The sequence below is a fragment of the Scyliorhinus canicula genome, chromosome 17 (genome assembly GCF_902713615.1).
Source record: "Scyliorhinus canicula chromosome 17, sScyCan1.1, whole genome shotgun sequence".
Classification (NCBI taxonomy): Eukaryota; Metazoa; Chordata; class Chondrichthyes; order Carcharhiniformes; family Scyliorhinidae; genus Scyliorhinus; species Scyliorhinus canicula.
In genome coordinates, this window is record NC_052162.1 from 97,260,708 (window position 1) to 97,285,735 (window position 25,028).

The 25,028-nt window shown below is 48.5% G+C and overlaps 1 protein-coding gene across 1 annotated transcript in view; it reads left to right on the plus strand.

The window, feature by feature from the left end:
* LOC119951485 overlaps positions 1-23,081 on the plus strand; it is a 106,798-nt gene extending 83,717 nt beyond the window's left edge. The window contains exon 6 of the mRNA XM_038774696.1: positions 21,817-23,081. Coding sequence (XP_038630624.1) covers positions 21,817-23,017 — 1,201 coding nt within the window. The 3' untranslated portion in view covers positions 23,018-23,081. The remainder of the gene's footprint in view (positions 1-21,816) is intronic.
* Positions 23,082-25,028: the final 1,947 nt, after the last annotated feature.

Sequence of the window (25,028 nt, forward strand, 5' to 3'; positions counted from 1 at the left end):
GCCAGAGCGGGCGCTGGTCCCGCGCCTCCCCCATCTCCAGATCAACCCAGTGCGGAGCATGGTCTGAAATCGCTATGGCCGAATACTCTGCATCCTGCACCTTCGGGATCAATCCCCTACTCAGGACAAAAAAATCTATTCGGGAATAGACCCTATGGACATGGGAGAAAAAGGAATACTCCCGCGCTCTCGGCCTCCCAAACCTCCAGGGATCCACCCCTCCCATCTGGTCCATAAACCCCCTCAGCACTCTGGCCGCCGCTGGTCTCCTATCCGTCCTTGAACTGGACCGGTCCAGTGGGGGATCCAGCACTGTGTTAAAGTCTCCCCCCATGATCAGGCCCCCTGCCTCCAGGTCCGGAATGCGCCCCAACAAGCGCCTCATGAAGCCGGCATCATCCCAATTCGGGGCATATACATTAAACAGCACCACCTTCTCTCCCTGCAGCCTACCCTTCACCATAATATATCTGCCCTCCTTGTCCGACACCACCTCAGCCGCCTCGAACACCACCCTCTTCCCCACCAGAATCGCCACCCCCCTGTTCTTCGCGTCCAATCCTGAGTAAAAGACCTGCCCCACCCAACCCTTCCTCAGACGAACCTGGTCCGCCACCTTCAAGTGGGTCTCCTGGAGCACAGCCACGTCTGCCTTCAGCCCCTTCAGATGAGAAAATACCCTAGTTCTCTTAACCGGCCCATTCAGTCCCCTCACGTTCCAGGTAATCAGCCAGATCAGAGGGCAACCTGCCCCTCTCCCCTGCCGGCTAGCCATAGCTTATCGACTGCTCTCCCCAGGCCAGCTCGCCCCGCCTGACCCGTTCCCCATGGTGATAACGCCTCTCCTCTACCCTCCCGGCCCGCACCAGCTCCTTCCTGGCCATTCCAGCAGCACCCCGGTATCCCCCCCCCCACCCCCCAAGGCTAGGACCCCTCCTAGCCGCGACGCACCCTCCATGGTACTTCCGTGAGTCAGCTGACTTCTGCTGACCCGGCAGCTCCCGCCAAAACCCATCTCCTCCCGGCATGGGGTCATCCCCCTCTTGCCACACCTCCTTGGCACCGCTTCAGCAGGGGAAAGAAAACCAGTGAAGGCCACGCCCCCACCTCCAGCTCCGCCCCCCCCCGCCCCACAGCGTGGACATCCAGAGGAAAGCCCGCGCTTTCACACTGCCACACCCCACCCTTCTGACACAGCTCCTCAAAATCCAGTTTCACCCCAAACCCCAGCCCCGTACAGAAGAGAACATATAAAGCACATACCCCCAACGTTCCCCACATACCCCACACCCATACCCAACAGACAAACCCACCCGGAAACAGAGCAAAAAGAAAACCAGCATAAAAATAACACCTGTCGAAATTGAAGAACAGCAACAGCGAAAACAGCAACGGCCATAGTGTGTCCCCAGACCCGAGTTTGAGTCCAGCAACTCCGCCTGTACAAAGGCCCACGCCTCCTCCGGGGACTCGAAGTAGTGGTGCCGGTCCTTATATGTCACCCACAGACGCGCAGGCTGCAGCATTCCAAATCTGACCTGCTTGGCATGCAGCACCGCCTTCGTCCGGTTGAACCCGGCCCGCCACTTTGCCACCTCCGCACCCCAGTCCTGGTAGATTCGCACCACCGAATTCTCCCACTTGCTGCTCCTCTCTTTCTTGGCCCAGCGCAGCACACACTCCCGGTCACTAAACCGATGGAACCACACCAGCACCGCCCGCGGGGGTTCATTTGCCTTAGGCCTCCTGGCCATCACTCGATGAGCTCCCTCAAGCTCCAGGGGCAAATGGAAGGACCCCGCTCCCATCAACGAGCTCAACATCGTGGTCACATACGCCGGGAGATCCGACCCCTCCAGCCCCTCCCCAGGCCCAGGATCCTCAAATTCTTTCGCCTCGTGCGAAAGTCCAGCTCCTCCAAGCGGTCTTGCCACTTTTTGTGAAGTGCCTCGTGCAACTCCACTTTCCCCACAAGGACCACGGCCTCCTCCTCCCTCTCAGCGGCCTGCTGCTGCAACTCCCGAATCGACACCTCCTGTGCCACCTGGGTCCCAAGCAGCTTGTTTGTAGTCGCATTCAGGGAGTCCAACAACTCAGCCTTCAGCTCCGCAAAACAGCGCAGAAGAGAGGCTTGCTGCTCCTGCGCCCACTTCCACCAGTCCTCGGGTGTTCCGCCGGCCGCCATTTTGTCTTTCTTCCCCTGCTTTTCTTGGGGAGCTGCTGCAGCTTTTTCCTTAGCCCCACTCCGGGTGAGCACCATAAATTATGGGGAATGCTCCTCTAGACACCTTCCCCCACTGGGATTCGTCGGGACAGCGTCGACTGCTGCTAGAATTCAGCTTTCATAAAGGCCCTCAAGTCAGCTTGAGAAATCTGAGCTGGCCCTTCCCCCGCCTGCCTGCTTGTAGAGGCTCTTGTTTGCTGCTGCTTCCGCCCAATCTTGCACTGTTTCTGAGGGTCTGATAACCCAGAAACATACTATTCCTGGGGGAAAGTACTCCTTGAACATTCACCTAAGGCTTTTCATCGAAATTCCAACCCATGCCGCCCAAAAAAGAGCTTTTTTCTGTAACCTTGGGCAGGAGCTGCCACTGTGTGCTCACTCACTTCATGCTGCACACCGGAAGTCCCGCCACCACTCTTTTAACACCCACTGGCAGTTAAAGGAACATGTTTGTCGGCAGACAACCGATCATAATTACTCTTCTGATTCAAAGGTAATCACAAGAGGCAACATCCACATCGAACAGAAATTATTACCATTCTTGTCCGGTCACTCAGGCAGTGGAGTAACGGCACTGGTCCCCGTCCTGCCTGAGGACCCCCATCTGGTCGGCTATGCTCGGGTAGTGCACATACGGCACTGGTCACTGTCCTACCCGGGGATTCCACCCATTCTTACCTGCCGCGGCCCATACTAACCCCATTTGGACCTTTTGGTTCAAAACTCTTTTGTTTGTTTTACGACAACCCTCAGGTTGCTCTCCATATACAATTTATATCCTCAAACACTGGGATTGTACACTCACCGCATTGATCGCACAGGCTGCGAGACTGCTCGCGCTGTGACAGTATTTTTTTTCTCAAAATATTTGGCTGAAAAAAACATGAGGGAGTCACAGATGGTGACCCATTATAATGGGTAATTGGTAATAAAAGGACAGACAGACACATATACGAGATCTTAAGCAAGATAATAACAGATATTATGCTTGTGTCCACAGAAATACAGAACCACAGAAGCCACAGGAAGACCATGGAAGGAAGAAGAGAACATGAAAACAAACATCATGGTCCACATTTGGATCTTCGCGGGATCCCTACAGTTGCGCGTGGACGTGACCCCCCCTGACCCCTACCCCACAGGCCGTGAATGTTTCCCATCCCTGCCACACACCACACCCAGAGACAGCAACTGATACACCAACCTGGTGTGACAAGTTCATCATCTGGTATTCCCAGTCCTACGTTGCAGAAGCACTGTTAATCATAGCAATACTCTACAGTGTCATTCAGACACTGAGACTTGGGAAATGGCGGAGGAAAGCCTCCCGCACTCCGGTATATACCTTCAGACCCCCTATTTTCGGACTTCAGCAAACCCCCCACTCTCTTTAAGTGAATTAAAGTGCATCGATTTTTTGTTTTTTTGTTCTAATAAAAAGATGTAAAACTCTGTGCTCGACTGCCAAGCTACAGAGACCTCTATTGCTGCTACTGTATAGTTTATAATGTTGTACATGTTTTTCATTGATTAAGGATAGTTTAGATAAGAATAGTTAGAGGGTCCCGTGTTTTTATTTCTGATGCATGAATGTCATAGCGCCCCGTAGAATTTTATAATAATGTGTGTACATAAAACAATTTAGGTAAAGTTCCAATTCATAGGGCAGAGTAGAGTAGAGCCTGTCCTTGCTTACGGGAACTCGACTTAGGCAGAGAACAAAGACGATTCAGTAATATGATCCTTCACGCTTCGCGTTGAGGATCACAAGGAAGGAGTGTAGCCTCTGGGATGGCCACTTCCAGAATACAAAATGGACGCTCGCAAAGAATGTAGGGAACTGGTTTAGCCCACTGTGCTAAACCAGGGATTTGTTTGGGCGCACAGGACTCCGAGGGTGAGGAGGGTCTTTTTGGAGCGGGGCAGGGATAGAGGGGGGTTGGCGCTGCCCAACCTCCCTGGGTACTATTGGGCGGCTAATGTCTCGATGGTACGTAAGTGGGTAATGGATGGGGAGGGGGCAGCATGGAAACGGATGGAGGTGGCGTCCTGTGGAGGCGCGAGCCTGAAGGCACTGGTATCGGCGCAGTTGCCGCTCCCTCCAACGAGGTACACTACGAGCCCGGTGGTGGCGGCTACCCTCAAGATTTGGGGGCAGTGGAGGCGACACAGGGGGAAAGTGGGGGGCTCGGTGGAGGCCCCGCTGCTGGGGAACAACCGGTTTGTCCCGGGGAACATTGATGGCGGGTTCCTGGGGTGGCACAGGGCGGGCATAGGAAGTTGGGAGGACCTATTCATTGACGGGAGGTTTGCGAGGCTGGGTGAGCTGGAGGAGAAGTTTTGAGCTCCCCCGGGAATATGTCAGGTACCTTCAGTCAAGGTATTTGCTAGGCGGCAGGTGGAGGGGTTCCCTTTGCTGCCCCCCGGGGGGTAAGGGATAGGGTGTGGTAAGGGATGGGAAGGTGTCTGACATCTACCAGGTGGATGCAGGAGGTGGAGGAGGCGTCGGTAGAGGAGCTGAAGGCTAATTGGGAAGTGGAGCTGGTTGGAGCAGATTGAGGAGGGGACATGGGCGAACGCCCTAGAGAGGGCGAACTCCTCCTCTTCATGTGCGAGGGCTTAGCCTCATCCAGTTCAAGGTACTGCACAGGGCTCATATGTCCTGGACGAGGATGAGCAGGTTTTTTGGGGGCAGGACAGGTGCAGTAGGTGTTCGGGAGCCCAGCGAATCATGCCCTATGTTCTGGGCATGCCCGGTCCTGGGGATTTCTGGAAGGGGGTAGCAAGGACGGTGTCGAGGGTGGTAGATCCAGGGTCAAACCAACTGGTGACCTCCGATATTTGGGGGTGGAGTGGAGCTGGGAGGTGCAGGAGGCGAAAGAGGCCGGTGTTTTGGCCTTTGCGTCCCTAGTAGCCCGGCGGAGGATCTTGTTGCAATGGAAAGATGCGAGACCCCCAAGCGTGGAGACCTGGATCATGACATGGTGGGATTCATCAAGCTGGAGAAGGTCAAATTCGCCCTGAGGGGGTCGGTAAAAGGGTTCTTTATGCGGTGGCAGCCTTTCCTCGACTTTCTGGCTCAACGATAGGGAATCTAGGTCAGCAGCAGCAGCAACCCGGGGGGGGGGGGGGTTCAGGGGGGCATTGTTTATGTTAATTTAATTTATTGTTAATTTATTTGTTGTTTTATTGGGTTTGGGGGGGGGGGGGGTCTTATATGGTGCCGGGGGGTGTTTATTATTGTTATTATTATTATTGTTCTTTCTACATTTTGTCAAAAATTTCAATAAAAATTATTTAAAAAAAAAAAATAACGGACCCACCTGGGCTTAATATGAAAGAAAACCCTATCGCAATGAATGTAAGCGGGGACCCGAACAGGGAGAAAATGCTGTGTCGGTCTTATATGATCGTGGGTGTGGTAATGTCTGGGCAGGGGATGGCGAACGGGAAGCGGGAGTACTCGTCAATCACGTTGAGGGAGGGGAGGGGACCTTTGAAATCCATGCTGAGGCATTCAAAGGGGCGGGAAGCCTTTATGAGATGCGTTGTGTTCGGGGGCGGTAGAAAGTGCGGCTTGCACTCCGCACAGATGTGGCATTCCCTGGTCACGGTCCTGACCTCCTCGATGGAGTAGGGCAGGTTGCGGGGTCTTTACAAAGTGAAAGAAGCGGGTCCGCCGTGGAGGGTTCGAAGGCGGTCCACTTGTTGCGTTGGCACAGGTGTCGTGGGACAGGGCATCGGGAGGCTCGTTTAGCTTCCCAGGATGATACAAGATGGCCGTAGTTGTACGTAGCTGAGGATGGCTAGACGGTCAGTGCTAAACACGCATTTGTCCTAGTTGTAGGTCAGGTTCAGGAGTTTTGCGGTTCGGAGGAATTTTCGGAGGTTGGTGTCGTGGTCCTGCTGATCGTGGCCACAGATGGTGAAATTATCGAGATACGGGAATGTGGCCCATAAACCGTATAGGTCGACCATTCGGTCCATCTCCCTTTGGAAGACCGAGACCCCATTTCTGACACCGAAGGGAACCCTTAAAAAGTGGTAGAGCCGCCCGTCCGCTTCAAACGCATGGCGGTGGGTGGTGCGGGCAGCGAGGTCCGCGGGCCGCACGGGGCCCCTGAAGAGAGCGAGGGGGGTGTCCCGCGGTTGCTGCTTTGGACCGCAGTGACCGCCTTAGCTTGGCAAACGGCCACAAAGTGGCCCTTCTTCTCGCAGCCCTTGCAGGTTGCGAAACAAGCTGGGCAACGTTGTCGGGGGTGTTTTGCCTGGCCGCAAAAATAGCAGGGGGGCCCCACGGGTTTTTTGGGTCGCCCTGCGGCGCAGGCCTGGGGGGGGGGATCCGAGTCCATGGGGGAGAGAGAGGCCGAGTTCCACTTTGCCCAGGGGGCCGCTGCGCGATCGGGGGCGTACGAGCAAGCGTTACGGTTCGCGACGTCTAGGGAGGAGGCGAGGGCCCATGCCTCTGTGAGGCTTAAAATTTCTCTCTCCAGCAGTCTTTGGCGGATCTGCGAGGACTGCAAACCTGCGACAAAGGCGTCTTGAATCAGGAGTTCGGTATGCTCAGCAGCAGACACCTCTGGGCAGCCGCAGTTCCTCCCCAGCACGAGGAGAGCACGGTACAATTCGTCCAGTGACTCACCAGGTATCTGCTGCCTCGTGGCCAGTAAGTGCCAAGTGTCGACTTGGTTCACCGGCCATATGAAATGTCCTTTGAGCAAGTCCATAGCCGCGTCGTAGTCTGCTGTGTCCTCTATGAGCATTTACACGGCGCTGCCGAAGCACGAGTGGAGGATGTGCAGTTTCTGCTCCCTCATTGGGACATTTTCCGCTGTGCTCAGGTAACTATTGAAGCAAGCCAGCCAATGCTTAAATGCAGCTGTTGTATTCGCTGCATGAGGGCTGAGTCGAAGACACTCCGGCTTGATGCAGAACTCCATCCTTTAAAATCTTGCTAATTAAATTGATGCACAATCAATGGACACGAAACATAGGTGAAGTCCGAAACGAAAGGCTTTAATTAGCAAGAAGTGAGCCCGGCAGCAGACGTACAGGAAATGGCCTGGCTGCAGGGGAACATGGGTTCTTATACCCCGCCTTGTAGGCGGAGCTACCTTCCTCTTAGCCAATAGGGATAAGAGGCACACAATACCTGGGCCAATGGGCAGTGAGCCTTCTGCACCAATGGCAGCTCACACTCCCAGGTACCGTAATACCCCTAGTCATACTACCACAGGGTGTCGCGACTCTCCAACACGTCCAACATGGTATCAAGCTCCAAATCGGTGAAATGTGCTGCTGCTTTCCTCTGCGCCATCTTCTTGGCTGGAATGTGTGTGTGTGGGGAGTGGAGTGCTTATACGCAACTCCAGCTTGTCAAGCTCTCCAGTGCCAATTCTGGTTCCAGCGAATCTGATGCCGGTGCAAATGAGAATTGCTCAAGATTCACATGAGCAGAGTGGTGGCCCATTAGCATGTCATGAATTGCTCCACAAATAGCACCCTGTTTTTGAAAACTCACCACTATTCTTAGAATTCCCCCATACCAAAAAAGGGTCGATATTTTAAATGATGAACAGGGATGCTCACTCCCTGACTCCGATGCAGGTGGGTGCAATTCAGGTCAAACTATATTTTCAAGTTATCCCCCAGTATAACCCATACCTTCACTGAAGATTTTATGTACTTACCACTTAGTAGCATCGATGTCCTGGGTCCTGCATTGCTAAGTAAGTAACGTAGACTTTCAGGAATAAACCACTTTTTCAGGTTAAGTTAAGTTATTTTATTATTATATTTTTTCTTTTAAAAGCTGCAAACACTTTCTTTACAGAAAGCTAAAAAGATCTTGCTTCTGGATCCTGCTGGTTGGTTGTCACTCAATCTTCTTTAAATTCTGGTCATTTTGGGATGTATTCGCTGGTTAGCTCTGTTGCTGTGTCTTGATCCATGTACTGAGCTATAAGAGCTAACTCTGCTAGCTATCTCTAAGCTGACTCTGACTCCTGTTTAAATTCTAGTCTTCCATAGATGTATAACTGTTTAAACTCGGCTGCTTGTCTTGTCTTTCCCATGACCGAGCTCTCTCTCTCTCTCTCTCTGAGTTCTCCTCCCCTTCTCTCCTGTTGCTGTTTTTCTGTTGTTGTTGCTGCTCCCTGGGTTTATATTCTCTTTCTAACAAGTATTACGTTTTTAGAGCCTTATTGTAAATTAACTTATTTCCCTTTGATTGTTAAAAAGTATCTTTGATGTAAACGTTTGAATACAACTAATTATTCATTTTGGGCATAATGTCACCTCTCAGATCTGATTACAAAATGCTTTGTGATGTTCAAAGTTCCTTTGGTTGCAATAGGTGTTACTTTTAATTCTGTGATTTCGAATCGTTTAATTTTCCAATTGTCCCCAGCTCATAGCTTTGCCTTTGATTTTGACTTTAAATTATGTCTCTCGTATCCAGGTATGCCAGGTCGTCTCCAATTTTCTTTTAATTGACGATGTTCGTAGAATTTTACACTTAGAATTAACACCAAATTCGACTGAGCATCACCCATCCTTTCCAGCTGTTTACTAAGAGAGTTTATTTCAATTAAGGTGTGAAACTTTGCTTTTAGCTGTGTGCTAAAATTTAACTTGGTTATGACTTGAAAGACCTGCCTGTTTTAAACATTCGTCACTTAATTCAATTGAAACTCTCATCCATACCTTTCCAGATGCTTCCTGAGATAGCTACTTTCAATGAAGGTGTGAGCCATTGTTTTAGCTTACCACATGAAACCTGTGTGTTTGCTAAACCTGCTTGTGAGCAAGAATCTGCATTTTATAATCCTGCTCTTTGCAGCTGCTATTAACCTTTTGTGGGATCTTTCCCTATATCCTCTCAGACCAGATATTGCCAGACTTCCATGTTTCAAATGACACATTTTTCTGTATTTTCAATAACAACCCCCAATGGGAACGCGAACCACATGCAATTCAGTCCCGGCGTCAACACTTAGGGCTGCATTCTTGGAGTGCCGATGGCAAAATCACGTTCAGCAATTGGCAGGAGAATCCGTTTTTATGCTGAAATCGTGGATCCACCTCCTCAAAGATGGCGTCATCACTGAGTACGCCGCACGCCATTGGGGCGACCTCAGGACATCACTGAGGCCCTCCTCGATGCTCCGCCACCGATGGGCCGACTTTCCGACGGCATCAGTCGCGGGTCCTCAGTTTTCACGGATCTCGTGTAGCGGCTGCAGACTGTGTCCAGTGCTGTCACAGTCGGGGGGGGGGGAAGCCGTTCCCCTGGCTGGGGGGCTTCGGTAGGGGTGGTGATGGGGGTTACGGGGAGGGGGGGGCACTATCATCTGGCAGGACGGGTTCATGTCCATGTGCGGCCCTCGCCATGTATGGCGCGACCGCTGCAGATTGCCGCCGTGCGCGTGCGCGACCACAGACCCAGTAATTCTCTGTCCGTATCTGCAGGTAAAGCCGGGGGCTTGACGTGATGCGGCTGCTAGCCCCCCACCAGGCGGAGCATCAGTGCGGGAGCAGTCCCGACTTTTTGGTTGTAAGACTAGACCAGATATAGCCTCAAAATTGGAGATCCAGCCCTTAATCTCCAAAATGAAGAATTCTGACCAATGGAGATGCACATTCTGTTTTAATATAAACAACAAAGAAAAGTACAGCACAGGAACAGGCTCTTCGGCCCTCCAAGCCTGCTCGACCATGCTGCCCGTCTAAACTAAAATCTTCTGCACTTCCAGAGTCCGTATCCCTCTCCTCATAGCTAATGCCCTCCATACTGGGCAACATCCTAGAAAATCTCTTTTGCACCCTCTCTAAAGCCTCCACATCCTTCTGATAGTGTGGCGACCTGAATTGAACTCTACTCCAAGTGTGGCTGAACTAAGGTTCTATACAGCTGCAACATGACTTGCCAATTTTTATACTCAATGCCCCGGCCAATGAAGGCAAGTATGCCGTATGCCTTCTTGACTACCTTCTCCACCTGTGTTGCCCCTTTCAGTGACCTGTGGACCTGTACACCAGATTGCTCTGACTGTCAATACTCTAGAGGGTTCTACCATTCACTGTATATTCCCCACCTGCATTAGACCTTCCAAAATGCATTACCTCACAGTTGTCCGGATTAAACTCCATCTGCCATCTCTCCGCCCAAGTCTCCAAACAATCTAAATCCTGCTGTATCCTCTGACAGTCCTCATCGCTATCCGCAATTCCTCCAACCTTTGTGCCATCTGCAAACTTACTAATCAGACCAGTTACAATTTCCTCCAAATCATTTATATATACTACGACAGCAAAGGTCCCAGCACTGATCTCTACGGAACACCACTAGTCACAGCCCTCCAATCAGAAAAGTACCCTTCCATTGCTACTCTCTGCATTCTATGACCTAGCCAGTTCTGCTTCCATCTTGCCAACTCACCTCTGATCCCATGTGACTTCACCTTTTGTACCGGTCTGCCATGAGGGACCTTGTCAAAGGCCTTACTGAAGTCCATGTAGACAACATCCACTGCCCTACCTGCATCAATCATCTTTGTGACCTCTCAAAAAACTCTATCAAGTTAGTGAGACACGATCTCCCCTTCACAAAACCGTGCTGCCTCTCGCAAATACATCCATTTGCTTCCAAATGGGAGTAGATCCTGTCTCGAAGAATTTTCTCCAGTCATTTCCCTGCCACTGATGTAAGGCTCACCGGCCTGTAGTTCCCTGTATTATCCTTGCCACCCTTCTTAAACAAAAGGAACAACATTGGCTATTTTCCAGTCCTCCGGGACATCACCTGAAGACAGTGAGGATCCGAAGATTTTTGTAAAGGCTTCAGTAATTTTTTCTCTTGCCTCCTTCAGTATTCTGAGGTAGATCCCAACAGGCCCTGGGGACTTATCTACCTTAATATTTTTCAAGACGCCCAACACCTCATCTTTTTGGATCTCAATGTGACCCAGGCTATCTACACACCTTCTCCAGACTCAACGTCCACCAATTCCTTCTCTTTGGTGAATACTGATGCAAAGTATTCATTTAGCACCTCGCCCATTTCATCTGGCTCCCTCCTCTGTCCGTCAGTGGGCCAATCCTTTTCCTGACTATCCTCTTGGTTTTTATTTACGTGTAAAAAATCCTTGGGATTTCCCTTAACCCTATTTACCAATGACTTTTTGTGACTCCTTTTACCTTCCTGACTCCTTGCTTACGTTCCTTCCTACTTTCCTTAAATTCCACACAGGCTTCGTTTCTTCCCAGCCTTCCCGCCCCGGCAAATGCCTCGTTTTTCTTTTTTACTAGGCCGACAATATCTCTCGTTATTCAAGGTTCCTGAAATTTGCCGTATTTATCCTTCTTCCTCACAGGAACATGCCGGTCCTGAATTCCTTTCAACTGACATTTGAAATCCTCCCTTATGTCAGATGTTGATTTACCCTCAAACATCCACCCCCAATCTAGGTTCCTCAGTTCCTGCCTAATATTGTTATAATTAGCCTTCCCCCAATTTAGCACATTCACCCTTGGACCACTCTTATCCTTGTCCACCAGCACTTTAAAACTTACTGAATTGTGGTCACTGTTGCCGAAATGTTCCCCTCCTGAAACTTCTACCATCTGGCCGGGCTCATTCCCCAATACCAGGTCCAGTACAGCCCCATCCCTAGCTCCTTACAAATTCTGCCCCGTCCAAGCCCCTAGCACTAAGTGAGTCCCAGTGAATATTGGGGAAGTTAGTCTCCCATCACAACCCTGTTGCTTTTACTCCTTTCCAAAATCTGTCTACCTATCTGCTCCTCTATCTCCCACTGGCTGTTGGGTGGCCTGTAGTAAACCCCCAACATTGTGACTGCATCCTTCTTATTCCTGATCTCTACCTATATAGCCTCGCTGCCCTGGGGGTGTCCTCCCACAGTACAGCTGTGATATTCTCCCTAACCAGTAGCGCAACTCCTCCAACCCTTTTACATCCCCCTCTATCCCGCCTGAAACATCTAAATCCTGGATCGTTTAGCTGCCAATCCTGTCCTTCCCTCAACTAGGTCTCTGTAATGGCAACAACCTCATAGTTCCAAGTACTAATCCAAGCTCGAAGTTCATCTGTCTTACGTGTTATACTTCTTTGCATCAAAACATAGGCCACTAGTCCCGCTGTTTTCAGCAACATCTCTCTGTCTGCTCTTCCTCAGAGCCATACTGGCCCTGTTCCCTAGTTCTCCCTCAATTTTTTCACAATTTGTTTTACCTTCTGGCCTATTGCTCCGGTGCCCACCCCCCTGCCATACTAGTTTAAACCCTCCCGTGTGACACTAGCAAATCTCGCAGTCAGGTTATTTATGCCTCTCCAGTTTAGATGCAACTCCTCCTTACACAGGTCACACCTGCCCCGGAAGAGCTCCCAGTGGTCCAGATAACTGAAACCCTCCCTCCTCCACCAGTTGTTTAGCCACATGTTTAGCTTCTCTATCTTCCTATTTCTAGCTTCACTGCCACGTGGCACAGGGAGTAATCCTTTGAGGTGCTGTCTTTTAACTTTCTGCCAACCTCCTTTGTTCCAGTTAGAACAAACCGAGTTTATTCAACCTCTCAATAACTCAATGTAAATAACTCAATGAACATAAGTGTAGTAATCCACGGGAGGCAGGAGTTCCGTCACCACACCAATATTTATTTATAATAACGATATTATAGGAGCAGCTACAAACAGTGCTGCTAGCAGTCCAGTCAACTTAAGACTGCTCACAAAGCCTACACAGGTGATTATATGGGCCCCCTCAATGAGCTATCATTGAGGGAGCTCATACTCCAATTGGCCAACCAATAAAGCCAATTGGAGTTCATTACACCCCTCCCCCCACAAGGTCCGAGGAATTCCTGCCAGCTGGCATTCCTCGAGCTTCTTCCTGCTCCTCATGTCTGGGTCTGTCACCTCTGTGTCGTCCGCCGGGTCGTTCTCCGAAGTGGGCGGGGTGTACCTTATAAGTGCCCGTCTTTTCCTTGACGATCTCCTTGGAAGTTGTTCTTCCTCCTCCTCGGGGAGAGGTGTCGCGGCAGCCTCTTCGAGTGTGTCCATCTCCGACTCTGATGACTGGATGACGGGGTCTGGAGAAATTGCTCGGGGCTGGGGTGTGGCTATCCTTTCCGTCTGGGCTATCCCAACTTGAGGCGGTCCTGCTTTGCCTGCCTCCAGGTGAGGTTCCGCTGCCCTTATTTGGTCTAGGTGTTTCTTCAGCACCTTACCTCCTGTTGAAACCTCATAGGATATGGGCCCTGTTTGGGACTCTACTGTGCCTTTGACCCACGTTGGTCCATTCCCATAATTCTTGACCCAAACCGGTGCCCCCACCTGGAAATGTCTCTGCTGACAACTATTATCATGCCCCCTGCGTTGGGCCTCCTGTTGTTTCTCCACTTTCCCCGTTAAATTTGGGAAAAGGAGACTCAGCCTCGTTCGCAGCCGCCTTCCCATTAAGAGTTCAGCTGGCGGTATGCCCGTTGTGGAATGCGGTGTGGTCCTGTAATCAAACAGCCAGCGGGAGAGCTTTGTGTCTATTGACGCTGCCGGCTGCTTCTTGAGACCCGCTTTAAGTGTCTGGACCGCTCTCTCTGCCAGGCCGTTGGACGCTGTGACGGACTCCGTTTTCCATCAGGAATTTTCCAAATTCCCCACTTGTGAATGCCATTCCATTATCCGACACCAATACCTCCGGAAGTCCATGTGTTGCAAACGAGGCCCTGAGCTTTTCAATTGTCGATGCTGTGCTTGACGTGTTTACCCGGTGGACGTCCAACCATTTGGAGTGGGCGTCCACTATCACCAAAAACATTGAGCCTATGAAAGGGCAGACGTGGTCAATATGCAGGCGGGTCCACGGTCTGCCTGGCCATTCCCATGGGTGCAATGGCGCCGCTGGTGGCACTCTTTGCCCCGTTGCCACTCCTGGCACCGACGTACCAAGGCTGCTATGTATGCGTCCAAACCTGGGCACCAAACGTAGCTTCGAGCTAGCATCTTCATTTTAGACACCCCTGGGTGTCCGTGATGTAACTCATTTAAGATTGCCTGACGGCCCTGAGCTGGGACGATGACCCGGGCTCCCCATAATAGGATACCGTCTTCTACGGTTATTTGGTCCCTTCTGCTCCAGTATGGGTGCATCTGGGGCTCCACTGGTCTTTCCAGTTCCCCTGTTAGCAGTAAATGCTTCATCTTGGCTAAAACTGGGTCTTTTTGCATCCACAACCGAATATGTTGTGCGTCTACTGGTAGGGTGTCCAAAAAATTTAGAGTCATTGCTGTCTCCTCTGCTTTTGGTATTTGCGGCGGAGTGTCCGGGAGGGGAAGTCTCCTCAAAGCATCTGCATGTGCTACTCGCGTTCCCGGTCTGTGCTCCAGAACGTATCTATACGCCGCCAGTAGCAACGCCCAGCGTTGGATTGTAGCTGATGCAATCGGGGGTATTGACTTGTCTTCTTTTAATAACCCTAATAACGACTTATGGTCCGTAACATAGAACATAGAACATAGAACATAGAACATTACAGCGTAGGACAGGCACTTCGGCCCACGATGTTGCACCGTCCTGTGAAACCCCTCTAAAGTCCCTCTACAATATTCCCTTAACGTCCATATGCCTATCCAATGACCATTTGAATGCGTTTAGTGTTGGCAAGTCCACTACTGTTGCAGGCAGGGCATTCCACGCCCTTACTACTCTCTGAGTAAAGAACCTACCTCTGACATCTGTCCTATACCTATCTCCCCTCAATTTAAAGCTATGTCCCCTTGTGCTGGACATCTCCATCCGAGGAAAAAGGCTCTCACTGTCCACCCTATCTAATCCTCTGATCATCTTGTATGCCTCAATTAAGTCACCTCTTAACCTTCTTCTCTCCAACGAAAACAGCCTCAAGTCCTTCAGCCTTTCCTCATATGATCTTCCCTCCATACCATGCAACATTCTTGTAAATCTCCTCTGTACCCTTTCCAATGCTTCCACATCCTTCCTATAATGTGGCGACCAGAACTGCACACAATACTCCAAATGCGGCCGCACCAGAGTTTTGTACAACTGCAAAATGACCTCATGGCACCGAAACTCAATTCCTCTACCAATAAAGGCTAACACACCGTACGCCTTCTTAACCACCCTCTCAACCTGGGTGGCAACTTTCAGGGATCTATGGACATGGACACCGAGATCTCTCTGCTCGTCCACACTACCAAGAATCTTACCATTAGCCCAGTACTCTGCCTTCCTGTTATTCCTTCCAAAAGGAATCACCTCACACTTTTCTGCATTAAACTCCATTTGCCACATGTCAGCCCAGCTCTGCAGCTTATCTATGTCCCTCTGTAACTTGTAACATCCTTCTGCACTGTCCACAACTCCACCGACTTTAGTGTCATCTGCAAATTTACTCACCCATCCTTCTACGCCCTCCTCCAGGTCATTTATAAAAATGACAAACAGCAAAGGCCCCAAAACAGATCCTTGTGGCACACCACTAGTAACTGGACACCAGTCAGTGCATTTCCCATCAACCACCACTCTTTGTCTTCAATCAGCTAGCCAATTTCTGATCCAAACTGCTAAATCACCCTGAATCCCATGCTTCTGTATTTTCTGCAATAGCCTACCGTGGGGAACCTTATCAAACGCTTTACTGAAATCTATATACACCACATCAACTGCTTTATCCTCATCCACCTGTTTGATCACCTTCTCGAAGAACTCAATAAGGTTTGTGAAGCACGACCTACCCTTCACAAAACCATGTTGACTATCTCGAATCAAATTATTCCTTTCCAGATGATTATACATCCTATCTCTTATAAACCTTTCCAAGACTTTTCCCACAACAGCAGTAAGGCTCACTGGTCTATAGTTACAGGGGTTATCTCTACTCCCCTTCTTGTACAAGGGGACAACTTTTGCTATCCTCCAGTCTTCTGGCACTATTCCTGTAGTCAAAGATGCCTTAAAGATCAAAGCCAAAGGCTCAGAAATCTCCTCCCTAGCTTCCCAGAGAATCCTAGGATAAATCCCATCCGGCCCAGGGGACTTATCTATTTTAACACTTTCCAGAATCGCTAACACCTCCTCCTTATGAACCTCAAGCCCTTCTAGTCTTGTAACCTGTATCTCAGTATTCTCCTCAACAACTTTGTCTTTTTCCTGTGTGAATACTGACGAAAAATACTCATTTAGCACCTCTCCTATCTCCTCGGACTCTACGCACAACTTCCCACTACTGTCCTTGACTGGCTCTACTCTTACCTTAGACATTCTTTTATTCCTGACATACCTATAGAAAGCTTTAGGGTTATCCTTGATCCTACCTGCCAAAGACTTCTCATGTCCTCGCTTGGCTCTTCTTAGCTCTCTCTTTAGAGCCTTCCTAGCTAACTTGTAACTCTCAAGCGACCCAACTGAACCATCACGTCTCATCTTCACATAAGCCTCCTTCTTCCTCTTGACAAGTGTTTCAACTGCTTTAGTAACCCATGGTTCCCTCGCTCGACCACTTCCTCCCTGCCTAACAGGTACATATTTATCAAGGACACGCAGTAGCTGTTCCTTGAACATGCTCCACATTTCCATTGTGTCTATCCCCTGCAGTTTTCCTCTCCAGGCGATGCATCCTACGTCTTGCCTCATCGCATCATAATTGCCTTTCCCCCAGCAATAACTCTTGCCCTGCGGTTTATACCTATCCCTTTCCATCGCTAAAGTAAACGTAATCGAACTGTGGTCACTATCACCAAAATGCTCACCTACCTCCAAATCTAACACCTGTCCTGGTTCATTACCCAGTACCAAATCCAATACGGCCTCGCCTCTTGTTGGCCTATCTACATACTGCATCAGGAAACCCTCCTGCACACATTGGACAAAAACGGATCCATCTAAAGTACTCGAACTATAGTGTTTCCAGTCAATATTTGGAAATTTAAAGTCCCCCATAACAACTACCCTGTTATTTTCGCTCCTATCCAGAATCATCTTTGCAATCCTTTCCTCTACATCTCTGGAACTTTTCCTCTACATCTCTGGAACTTTTCGAAGGCCTATAGAAAAGCCCTAACAGGGTGACCTCTCCTTTCCTGTTTCTTAACTGAGCCCATACTACCTCAGTATTCGAGTCCTCATCAAATGTCCTCTCAGCCACCGTAATACTGTCCTTGACTAACAATGCCACCCTCCCCCTCTCTTACCACCTTCCCTGAACCTACTGAAATATCTAAACCCCGGCACCTGCAACAACCATTCCTCGCCCTGCTCTATCCATGTCTCCGAAATGGCCACAACATCGAAGTCCCAGGTACTAACCCATGCCGCAAACTCACCCACCTTATTCCGGATGCTCCTGGCATTGAAGTAGACACACTTTAGACCACCTTCCTTCCTGCCAGTACACTCCTGCAACTTTGAAACCTTTCTCATGACCTCACTACTCTCAGCTTCTTGTGTACTGGAGCTACAATTCAGGTTCCCAATCCCCTGCTGAACTAGTTTAAACTCTCCCGAAGAGCATTAGCAAACCTCCCCCCGAGGATATTAGTACCCCTCTGGTCCAGGTGTAGACCATCCCGTTTGTAGAGGTCCCACCTACCCCAGAATGAGCCCCAACTGTCCAGGAATCTGAAACCCTCCCTACAGGTACGTGTTCAACTGCTCTCTCTCCCTATTCCTCGACTCGCTAGCACGTGGCACGGGTAACAACCCAGAGATAATAACTGTTCTAGCTCTAAGTTTCCACCCTAGTTCCCTGAATTCCTGCCTTACATCCCTATCCCTTTTCCTACATAATGTCGTTGGTACCTATGTAGACCATGATTTGGGACTGCTCCCCCTCCCCCTTAAGGATCCCGAAAACACGATCTGAGACATCGCGGACCCTGGCACCTGGGAGGCAACCCACCAACCGCGAGTCTCTCTCGTTCCCACAGAATCTCCTATCTATCCCCCTAACTATGGAGTCTCCAATGACTAATGTCCTACTCCTTTCCCCCCTTCCCTTCTGAGCAACAGGGACAGACTCTATGCCAGAGACCTGTACCCCATGGCTGACCCCTGGTACGTCGTCCCCCCCAACAGTATCCAAAGCGGTATATGTGTTACTAAGGGGAACAACCACAGGGGTTCCCTGTACTGACTGCTTACCCCCAGCCCCTCTCACCGTCACCCATCTATCTTTATTCTTTGGCGTAACTACCTCCCTGAAGCTCCTATCTATGACCCCCTCTGCCTCCCGAATGATCAGAAGTTCACCCAGCTCCAGCTCCAGTTCCCTAACACAGTTTTTGAGGAGCTGGAGTTGGGTGCACTTCCCACAGATGAAATCAGCAGGGACACTGATGGCGTCCCTCACCCTCAAACATTCTACAGGAGGAGCATTGTACTGCCTTCCCTGATATCACCTCTAGATTAAAAAAAACAAGAAAAAGAAAGGAAGAGCTTACCTGATATTCCCTCAAACCCTGCTCCCGCTGAAAGGTAAGCAAATTTAAAGCACTTACTCACCTTTACGACAGGCCCCTGCTCCCGCTTCCCAATGACTGTGGGTTTTGTTTTGGTTAGAGGGAGGTTGTCACGATGGTGACTTTCCGCCCGTACAGATACCGGTGAAATTTTTTTACTGCGAATATCACCGCCAGTCCTTCCTTCTCGATTTGGGCGTACTTCCTCTCAGCCATCGCCAAGATCCTCAAAGCGTAGGCTATTGGCCTTTCTTCCCCATTCCTGCCTCTATGGGCTAAGACGGCTCCTACCCCGTAGGGGGCTGCATCACAAGTGACCACCAATTCCTTCCTTGGGTCATAATGCTCTAGGACATTTTCTGATGACAGTTGTTCCTTAATGTCCCTAAATGCTCGGTTTTGGCGGGTGGACCATTTCCATTCTTGCCCCTTTTTTAGTAGCTGGTGGAGGGGTTCTAGGATGGATGCCCTATTTTCAATAAATTTTCCATAATAGGTTACCGACCCTAGAAATGATCGTAACTCCTGGACCGTGGTGGGAGCTGGGGCTTCTTTTATTGCCCTTACTCTGTCTTCTAATGGATGTAAGCCTGACTTGTCTACTTTATATCCCAGTTACGTCACTTGTACGGCCAGAAAAACACATTTTTCCCTTTTTAGCCGTATGCCTGCCTTTGCGAAACGCCTGAGCACTTCCTCCAGTTTCCTTAAGTGTTCCCTGTTTGTCCTACCCGTGATTAAGACATCGTCCAAATAAATCGGCACCTGCGGTAGTCCCTGCAGAATATTTTCCATCGTACGCTGGAATAAAGCGCAGGCTGATGACACTCCTAAAGGTAGCCTAGTATAACGAAAAAGGCCCTTCAGGGTGTTGATCGTAGCGAACTTCTGGGAGCCCTTGTCCAGCTTTAACTGCAGGTAGGCGTGGCTCATGTCTAGTTTAGTGAACAAAATCCCACCTGCCAATTTGGCATATAGGTCGTCAATTTTCGGGATTGGGTATTTGTCCAGCAGTGCGTATTTGTTTACTGTCTGTTTGAAATCTCCACAGAGACGTATTGAGCCGTCTGGCTTCAAAATTGGTACCACCGGCGCTGCCCATTCTGAGAACTGTACTAGTCTGATAATGCTGTCGCGCCGTAACCTTTCTATTTCGTCATCTACTTTCTTCCTTAATGCAAAAGGTACCGGCCTGGCCTTACAAAATTTCAAAAGGGCTTCTGGGTCCACGTGCAAAGTTGCTTTGGCGCCTATGATTTCCCCCAAACCTTCCTGGAAGACCTCCGGGTATTTTTGGAGTACTCCATTCAACTGCCCGCTTCCACTCTGGAAAATCTTCATCCAATCTAATTTTAGGTCTTTCAGCCAGTTCCGTCCAATTAAGCTCGGTCCAGAGCCCTCTACTATCGTCAACGGTAATCTGAGCAATTGTTTCTCACATTCCACAGGTACATGAGTGGTGCCTAGAACTTCCAGGGGTTCCCCCGTGTAGGTTTCAAGTTTCGTCGATGTTTTTGTTAGGGTTAGTGGCTGGAGTCCATCTTTGATTTTTCTAAATGCTGCCACTCCCATTACTGATACGGCCGCACCCATGTTTATTTCCATTATTGTCAGCCGCCCGTTCACCCGTGGGGTAATCCTAATGGGCTCTGCTTTCTTCGTTGTAATATTTTATAATTGTTCCCCTTCGGAGGAGGATGGGGCGTCTAGGTTGTGTACTTCCCTGCATCCCCACCTGCTATTCCTCTTTTGCCACCTCCTTCTAGGGTTTCTGTCGTTGTTACCCCACTCTGTCTCGTGCCTGAAATGGTCCTTCTCTGTTGGGGGAGCCTCAGCCGGTACTTCCCTCTGTCTCTAGTTAGTCCTGGCAGACTTGGGGGCAGTTCTGGGGTTTTCCTTTTTCCCTCTATTCCTCATGTTTTTCCTGAGAGAGGCTATCTGGTAGCAGGACCCATTGTGGTAGTCCCTCTCACATGTATCTACCTCCATTGGCGTGCCCTGTAGTTCCTGCGCCCCACTTGCTGCCTTTTCTAGGGACAGTGCGAGCTGTAACGCCTGCCTGCAGTCTAGCTCCGTTTCCGCCAACAGGCGTTTCTGTATTGTGAGGTCGTTTATACCACACACTAACCGGTCCCGAAGCATTTCTTTTAGCGTCAGGCCGAACTCACATTTTTCCGCCAGCCTTCTCAGGTGGGTCAAGAAATTTGTGACTGACTCCCTGTCTTCCCGCTTCGCTGTGTAGAATCTGTACCTATGCAAAATGAGGGGTGGTTTTGGGTCGTAGTGCTCTTTCACCAATTCCGTTACTTCTTGGAAAGTTTTCGTGTCCGGCGCATCGGGATAAGTCAGACTACGTATAATGGCGAAAGCGGAGGGTCCGCACACCAACAGCAGGATAAGCCGTCTCCTTTCGTCCGTCAGTATATCATTTGCCCGGAAGAAGTAACACATTCTCTCCACATACTGGAACCAGTCCTCAATAGCCGGGTCGAATGCCTCTAACCTCCCAAAAAACGGCATTTTTAAAATGGCAAGGCTTACCCTCCGAGTGCGGCAGCTGGTCTCCGCAAAATTCGTAGTTTACCTCGTCACCACTGTAGTAATCCACGGGAGGCAGGAGTTCCGTCACCACACCAATATTTATTTACAATAACGATATTACAGGAGCAGCTACAAACAGTGCTGCTAGCAGTCCAGTCAACTTAAGACTGGCTCACAAAGCCTACACAGGTGATTATATGGGCCCCCCTCAATGAGCTACCATTGAGGGAGCTCATACTCCAATTGGCCAACCAATAAAGCCAATTGGAGTTCATTACAATAAGTTATTCAAACATCAGTAGGTCCTTTAGAATACTTGCCCCAGAATTACGGAAAATGCAAATAAAAGGTGGGGATAGAGATCATCAATGTTACATTGTGTCAACTGCCCTTGTTTTTCAGCTCAATAAGTCTTTAAGTAGCTGTGAGTGAATTGTTTCAGTCACTGTAATTTCTGTTTGAAATCAGTAAATATAGATTGTAACTTCCTTGAATCTGTGAATAAAGGCAGACACAGATTGTGGAAATTGTGTGTTTAAATATTAATTCTCTTCCACAGAGATCCAATGGCTCAGTCTTCATACCCTCAATTCTTCACTCAGGAAGAGCTCAATAACTTAAAGTCCACTTATGAAGTGGGTGGGCTGGAGGCTGTTGTGTCTCTGATACGGAATAAGTTAAAGGAGCTGCAGAATACAGAGCTTCACATTGCAGTGACAGGGGAGTCAGGTGCAGGGAAATCCAGCTTCATCAATACTATGAGAGGACTCCGGAGAAAGGATAAGGGAGCAGCTAAAACTGGTACTACAGAAACCACAATGAAACCAACCCCGTACCCACATCCCAACATGCCGACTGTTTGCTTCTGGGACCTGCCAGGAATAGGGACAACAAACTTCCCAGCCGGTGTGTATCTTCAGGAAATGAACTTGAATAAATATGATTTCTTCATCATTATCTCAGACTGTCGATTCAGAGAAAATGATGCTAAACTTGCCAAAGCGATGAAAGAACTGGGGAAGAATTTCTACTTTGTTCGATCTAAAATTGATAATGATCTCCATGCTCTTGAAATGGAAGATGAAGAGTTTAACACAGATGAAGAACTGGGCAAGATCAGGGATGACTGTGTGGGGAATTTGGCAAAGGCAGGGATTTCATCAGCTGCTGTTTTCCTCATATCAAACTTTAAACTGAATAAGTATGATTTTCCTGCATTAAAGGAAACCCTCGAAGATGGTCTTGATGATCTAAAGAAACACGTTTTCTTTCTGTCGCTTCAAAACACAACAATAGAGATTATAGAGAAGAAAAGTGTCCATCTCATGACTCTAATCTGGATATTTGCCATAATTTCTGGACCAGTGGGAGCAGTGCCAGTTCCTGGTTTGTCATTTTCTTGTGATGTCAAGATACTGACATATGCAATAAAATATTTCCGTAATCATCTGGGTCTGGATGATGCCTCTCTTCAAAGAATGGCCGACACAGTAGGAAAACCTGTGGGAGATCTGAAAGCCGTGGCGAAATCTCCATTTATGGGTGAAATAAATGAACAAACTGTGGAAGGAATGATGGTGGAAGCCACTTCTTCCTTCTATGTGGCATTTAAGAACGTGTTCAGTTGCGTCCCAATCATTGGGCTCATCATTGGAGCAGTATCATCATTTCATACAATTAGCAATCTTCTGAAAGATGCACTGAATGATCTTACAGAGAATGCAAAGAGAGTGGTGCAGGTTGCATTTGGGTCTCACTAAAATGGTCGACAGTTAAACATCCAGACATTGAACTATAATAAATAAAAAAGCCAAGAAAGAAAAAGAACCTTGTGTTGATATCTTCTGTATCCACCAAACAATGTAAGTCGGTCCACAGCTAATGAATAATATTTGAAGAAGAAATTGTATCGTTGTATTGTAGATTACCATGGCAACCAATTTGTGCAGAGCAAGATTCCACAAAACAACTGAGATGAGTAATCTGTTAATTATTTTTGTTATACATAGATACATAGAACATACAGAAGGAGGCCATTCGGCCCATCGAGTCTGCATTGACCCACTTAAGCCCTCACTTCCACCCTATCCCCATAACCCAATAACCCCTCCTAACCGTTTTGGACACTAAGGGCAATTTAGCATGGCCAATCCACCTAACCTCCACATCTTTGGACTGTGGGAGGAAACCGGAGCACCTGGAGGAAACCCATGCACACACGGGGAGAACGTGCAGACTCCGCACAGACAGTGACCCAGCGGGAATCGAACCTGGGACCCTCATGCTGTGAAGCCACAGTGCTAGCCACGTGTGCTACCGTGCTGCCATTATACTAATGTTAATTGAATGAAACATGTTGCCCAGGTCATTACAGAAACTCTTTTACTCTTCTGTGGATATTTTATATCTAGATGAAGAAATTAACAGATCTCAGTTTAACTCTCACTCAAAGAACAGCATTCCAATATTTAGCTGTGGGCTGTGTATTGAGGCACCAAGTTATTTTCTGTGCTCAAGTGTCTGGAAGAAATGGGGCTAAGTTTAAGAATTGCAGCAATTTCACATGTCCCTTTGTTTATGGATTGACCAGCAACAAAAGAACCAAACATTCCAGCAGACTTGTATTTCTGTTCTATGATTGAAAAAAGAAACATCAAAACTCTGTGTTAAATGAATGTCATCAACCTTGGATTACATTATGATCATTTCCCTCATCGAAATGTTGGTTGGGTACATCAAATGACAAATGACAACACAGGATGTGTAATCAAGACCCTAAACTGTTTTTGGAAAAAGGTCACTGAACTTGTATAAATCACATGCTAAGAATGCCATTTTATCTCCTTTTAAAATAACAGCAAGAATCTGTACTGCAGAGATGGTGTTCCATTAGAACGCCTTTGAACGAACTGCATTTCACCTGATCAGATGAGGTAGTAAACAGCAAAATCTTGAAAGTGGAAAAAGGACTCCACCCCCTCTCCCGCGCCCCCTAAACCTGCTCCAACTACAGGTTCACCTGGGAACCAAGCTGCTAGAAATTCAACTGCAAGAAGCCTCACTGTGAACCGATAGTTTGTTGCTTTTCAAGACCTTCACTTCAACTAAAACATCAGATCATCTAATAAACTACAACCCTGCCAAAAAGACCGTGAAACAATCGTAAATAATCATTGTATTATACATTTATCTGCATTTGTATCAGGGGTGGCATGGTGGCACAATGGGTGGACTGCTACCTCACAGCGCCAGTGACCAGGGTTAAATTCCAGCATTGTGCAACTGGCTGTGTGGAGTTTACACATTCTCCACCCTGTCCTCTGGTGTTCTACCATAGTTCAAAGATGTGCAGGTTAGGTGGATTGGCTATGCTAAATTGCCCCGTAGTGTCCAAAGGTGTGAAGGTTAGGTTCAAGGGTTAATTCAATAGTATTGAGTTAATTGCAGTGTAATCCAATAGTATAGAGTTAATTGCAATGTAATACAATAATATATAGTCAATTCCAGTGTAATCCAATGGTGTGGTGACAATTGTAGAATAATTCAATTGTATAGAGTTAATTGCAGTATAATCCAATAGAATAGACCTAATCGCAGTATAACCCAACAGTATAATGTTAATTGCAGTATAATCAAATAGTATAGTCAATTGCAGTCTCAGTCACATCCAATATTATAGTCAATTGCAGTGCAATCCAATAGTACAGAGCTAATCAGTGTAATCCAATAATATAGTGTCAATTGCAGAATAATCTAATAATGTAGAGCTAA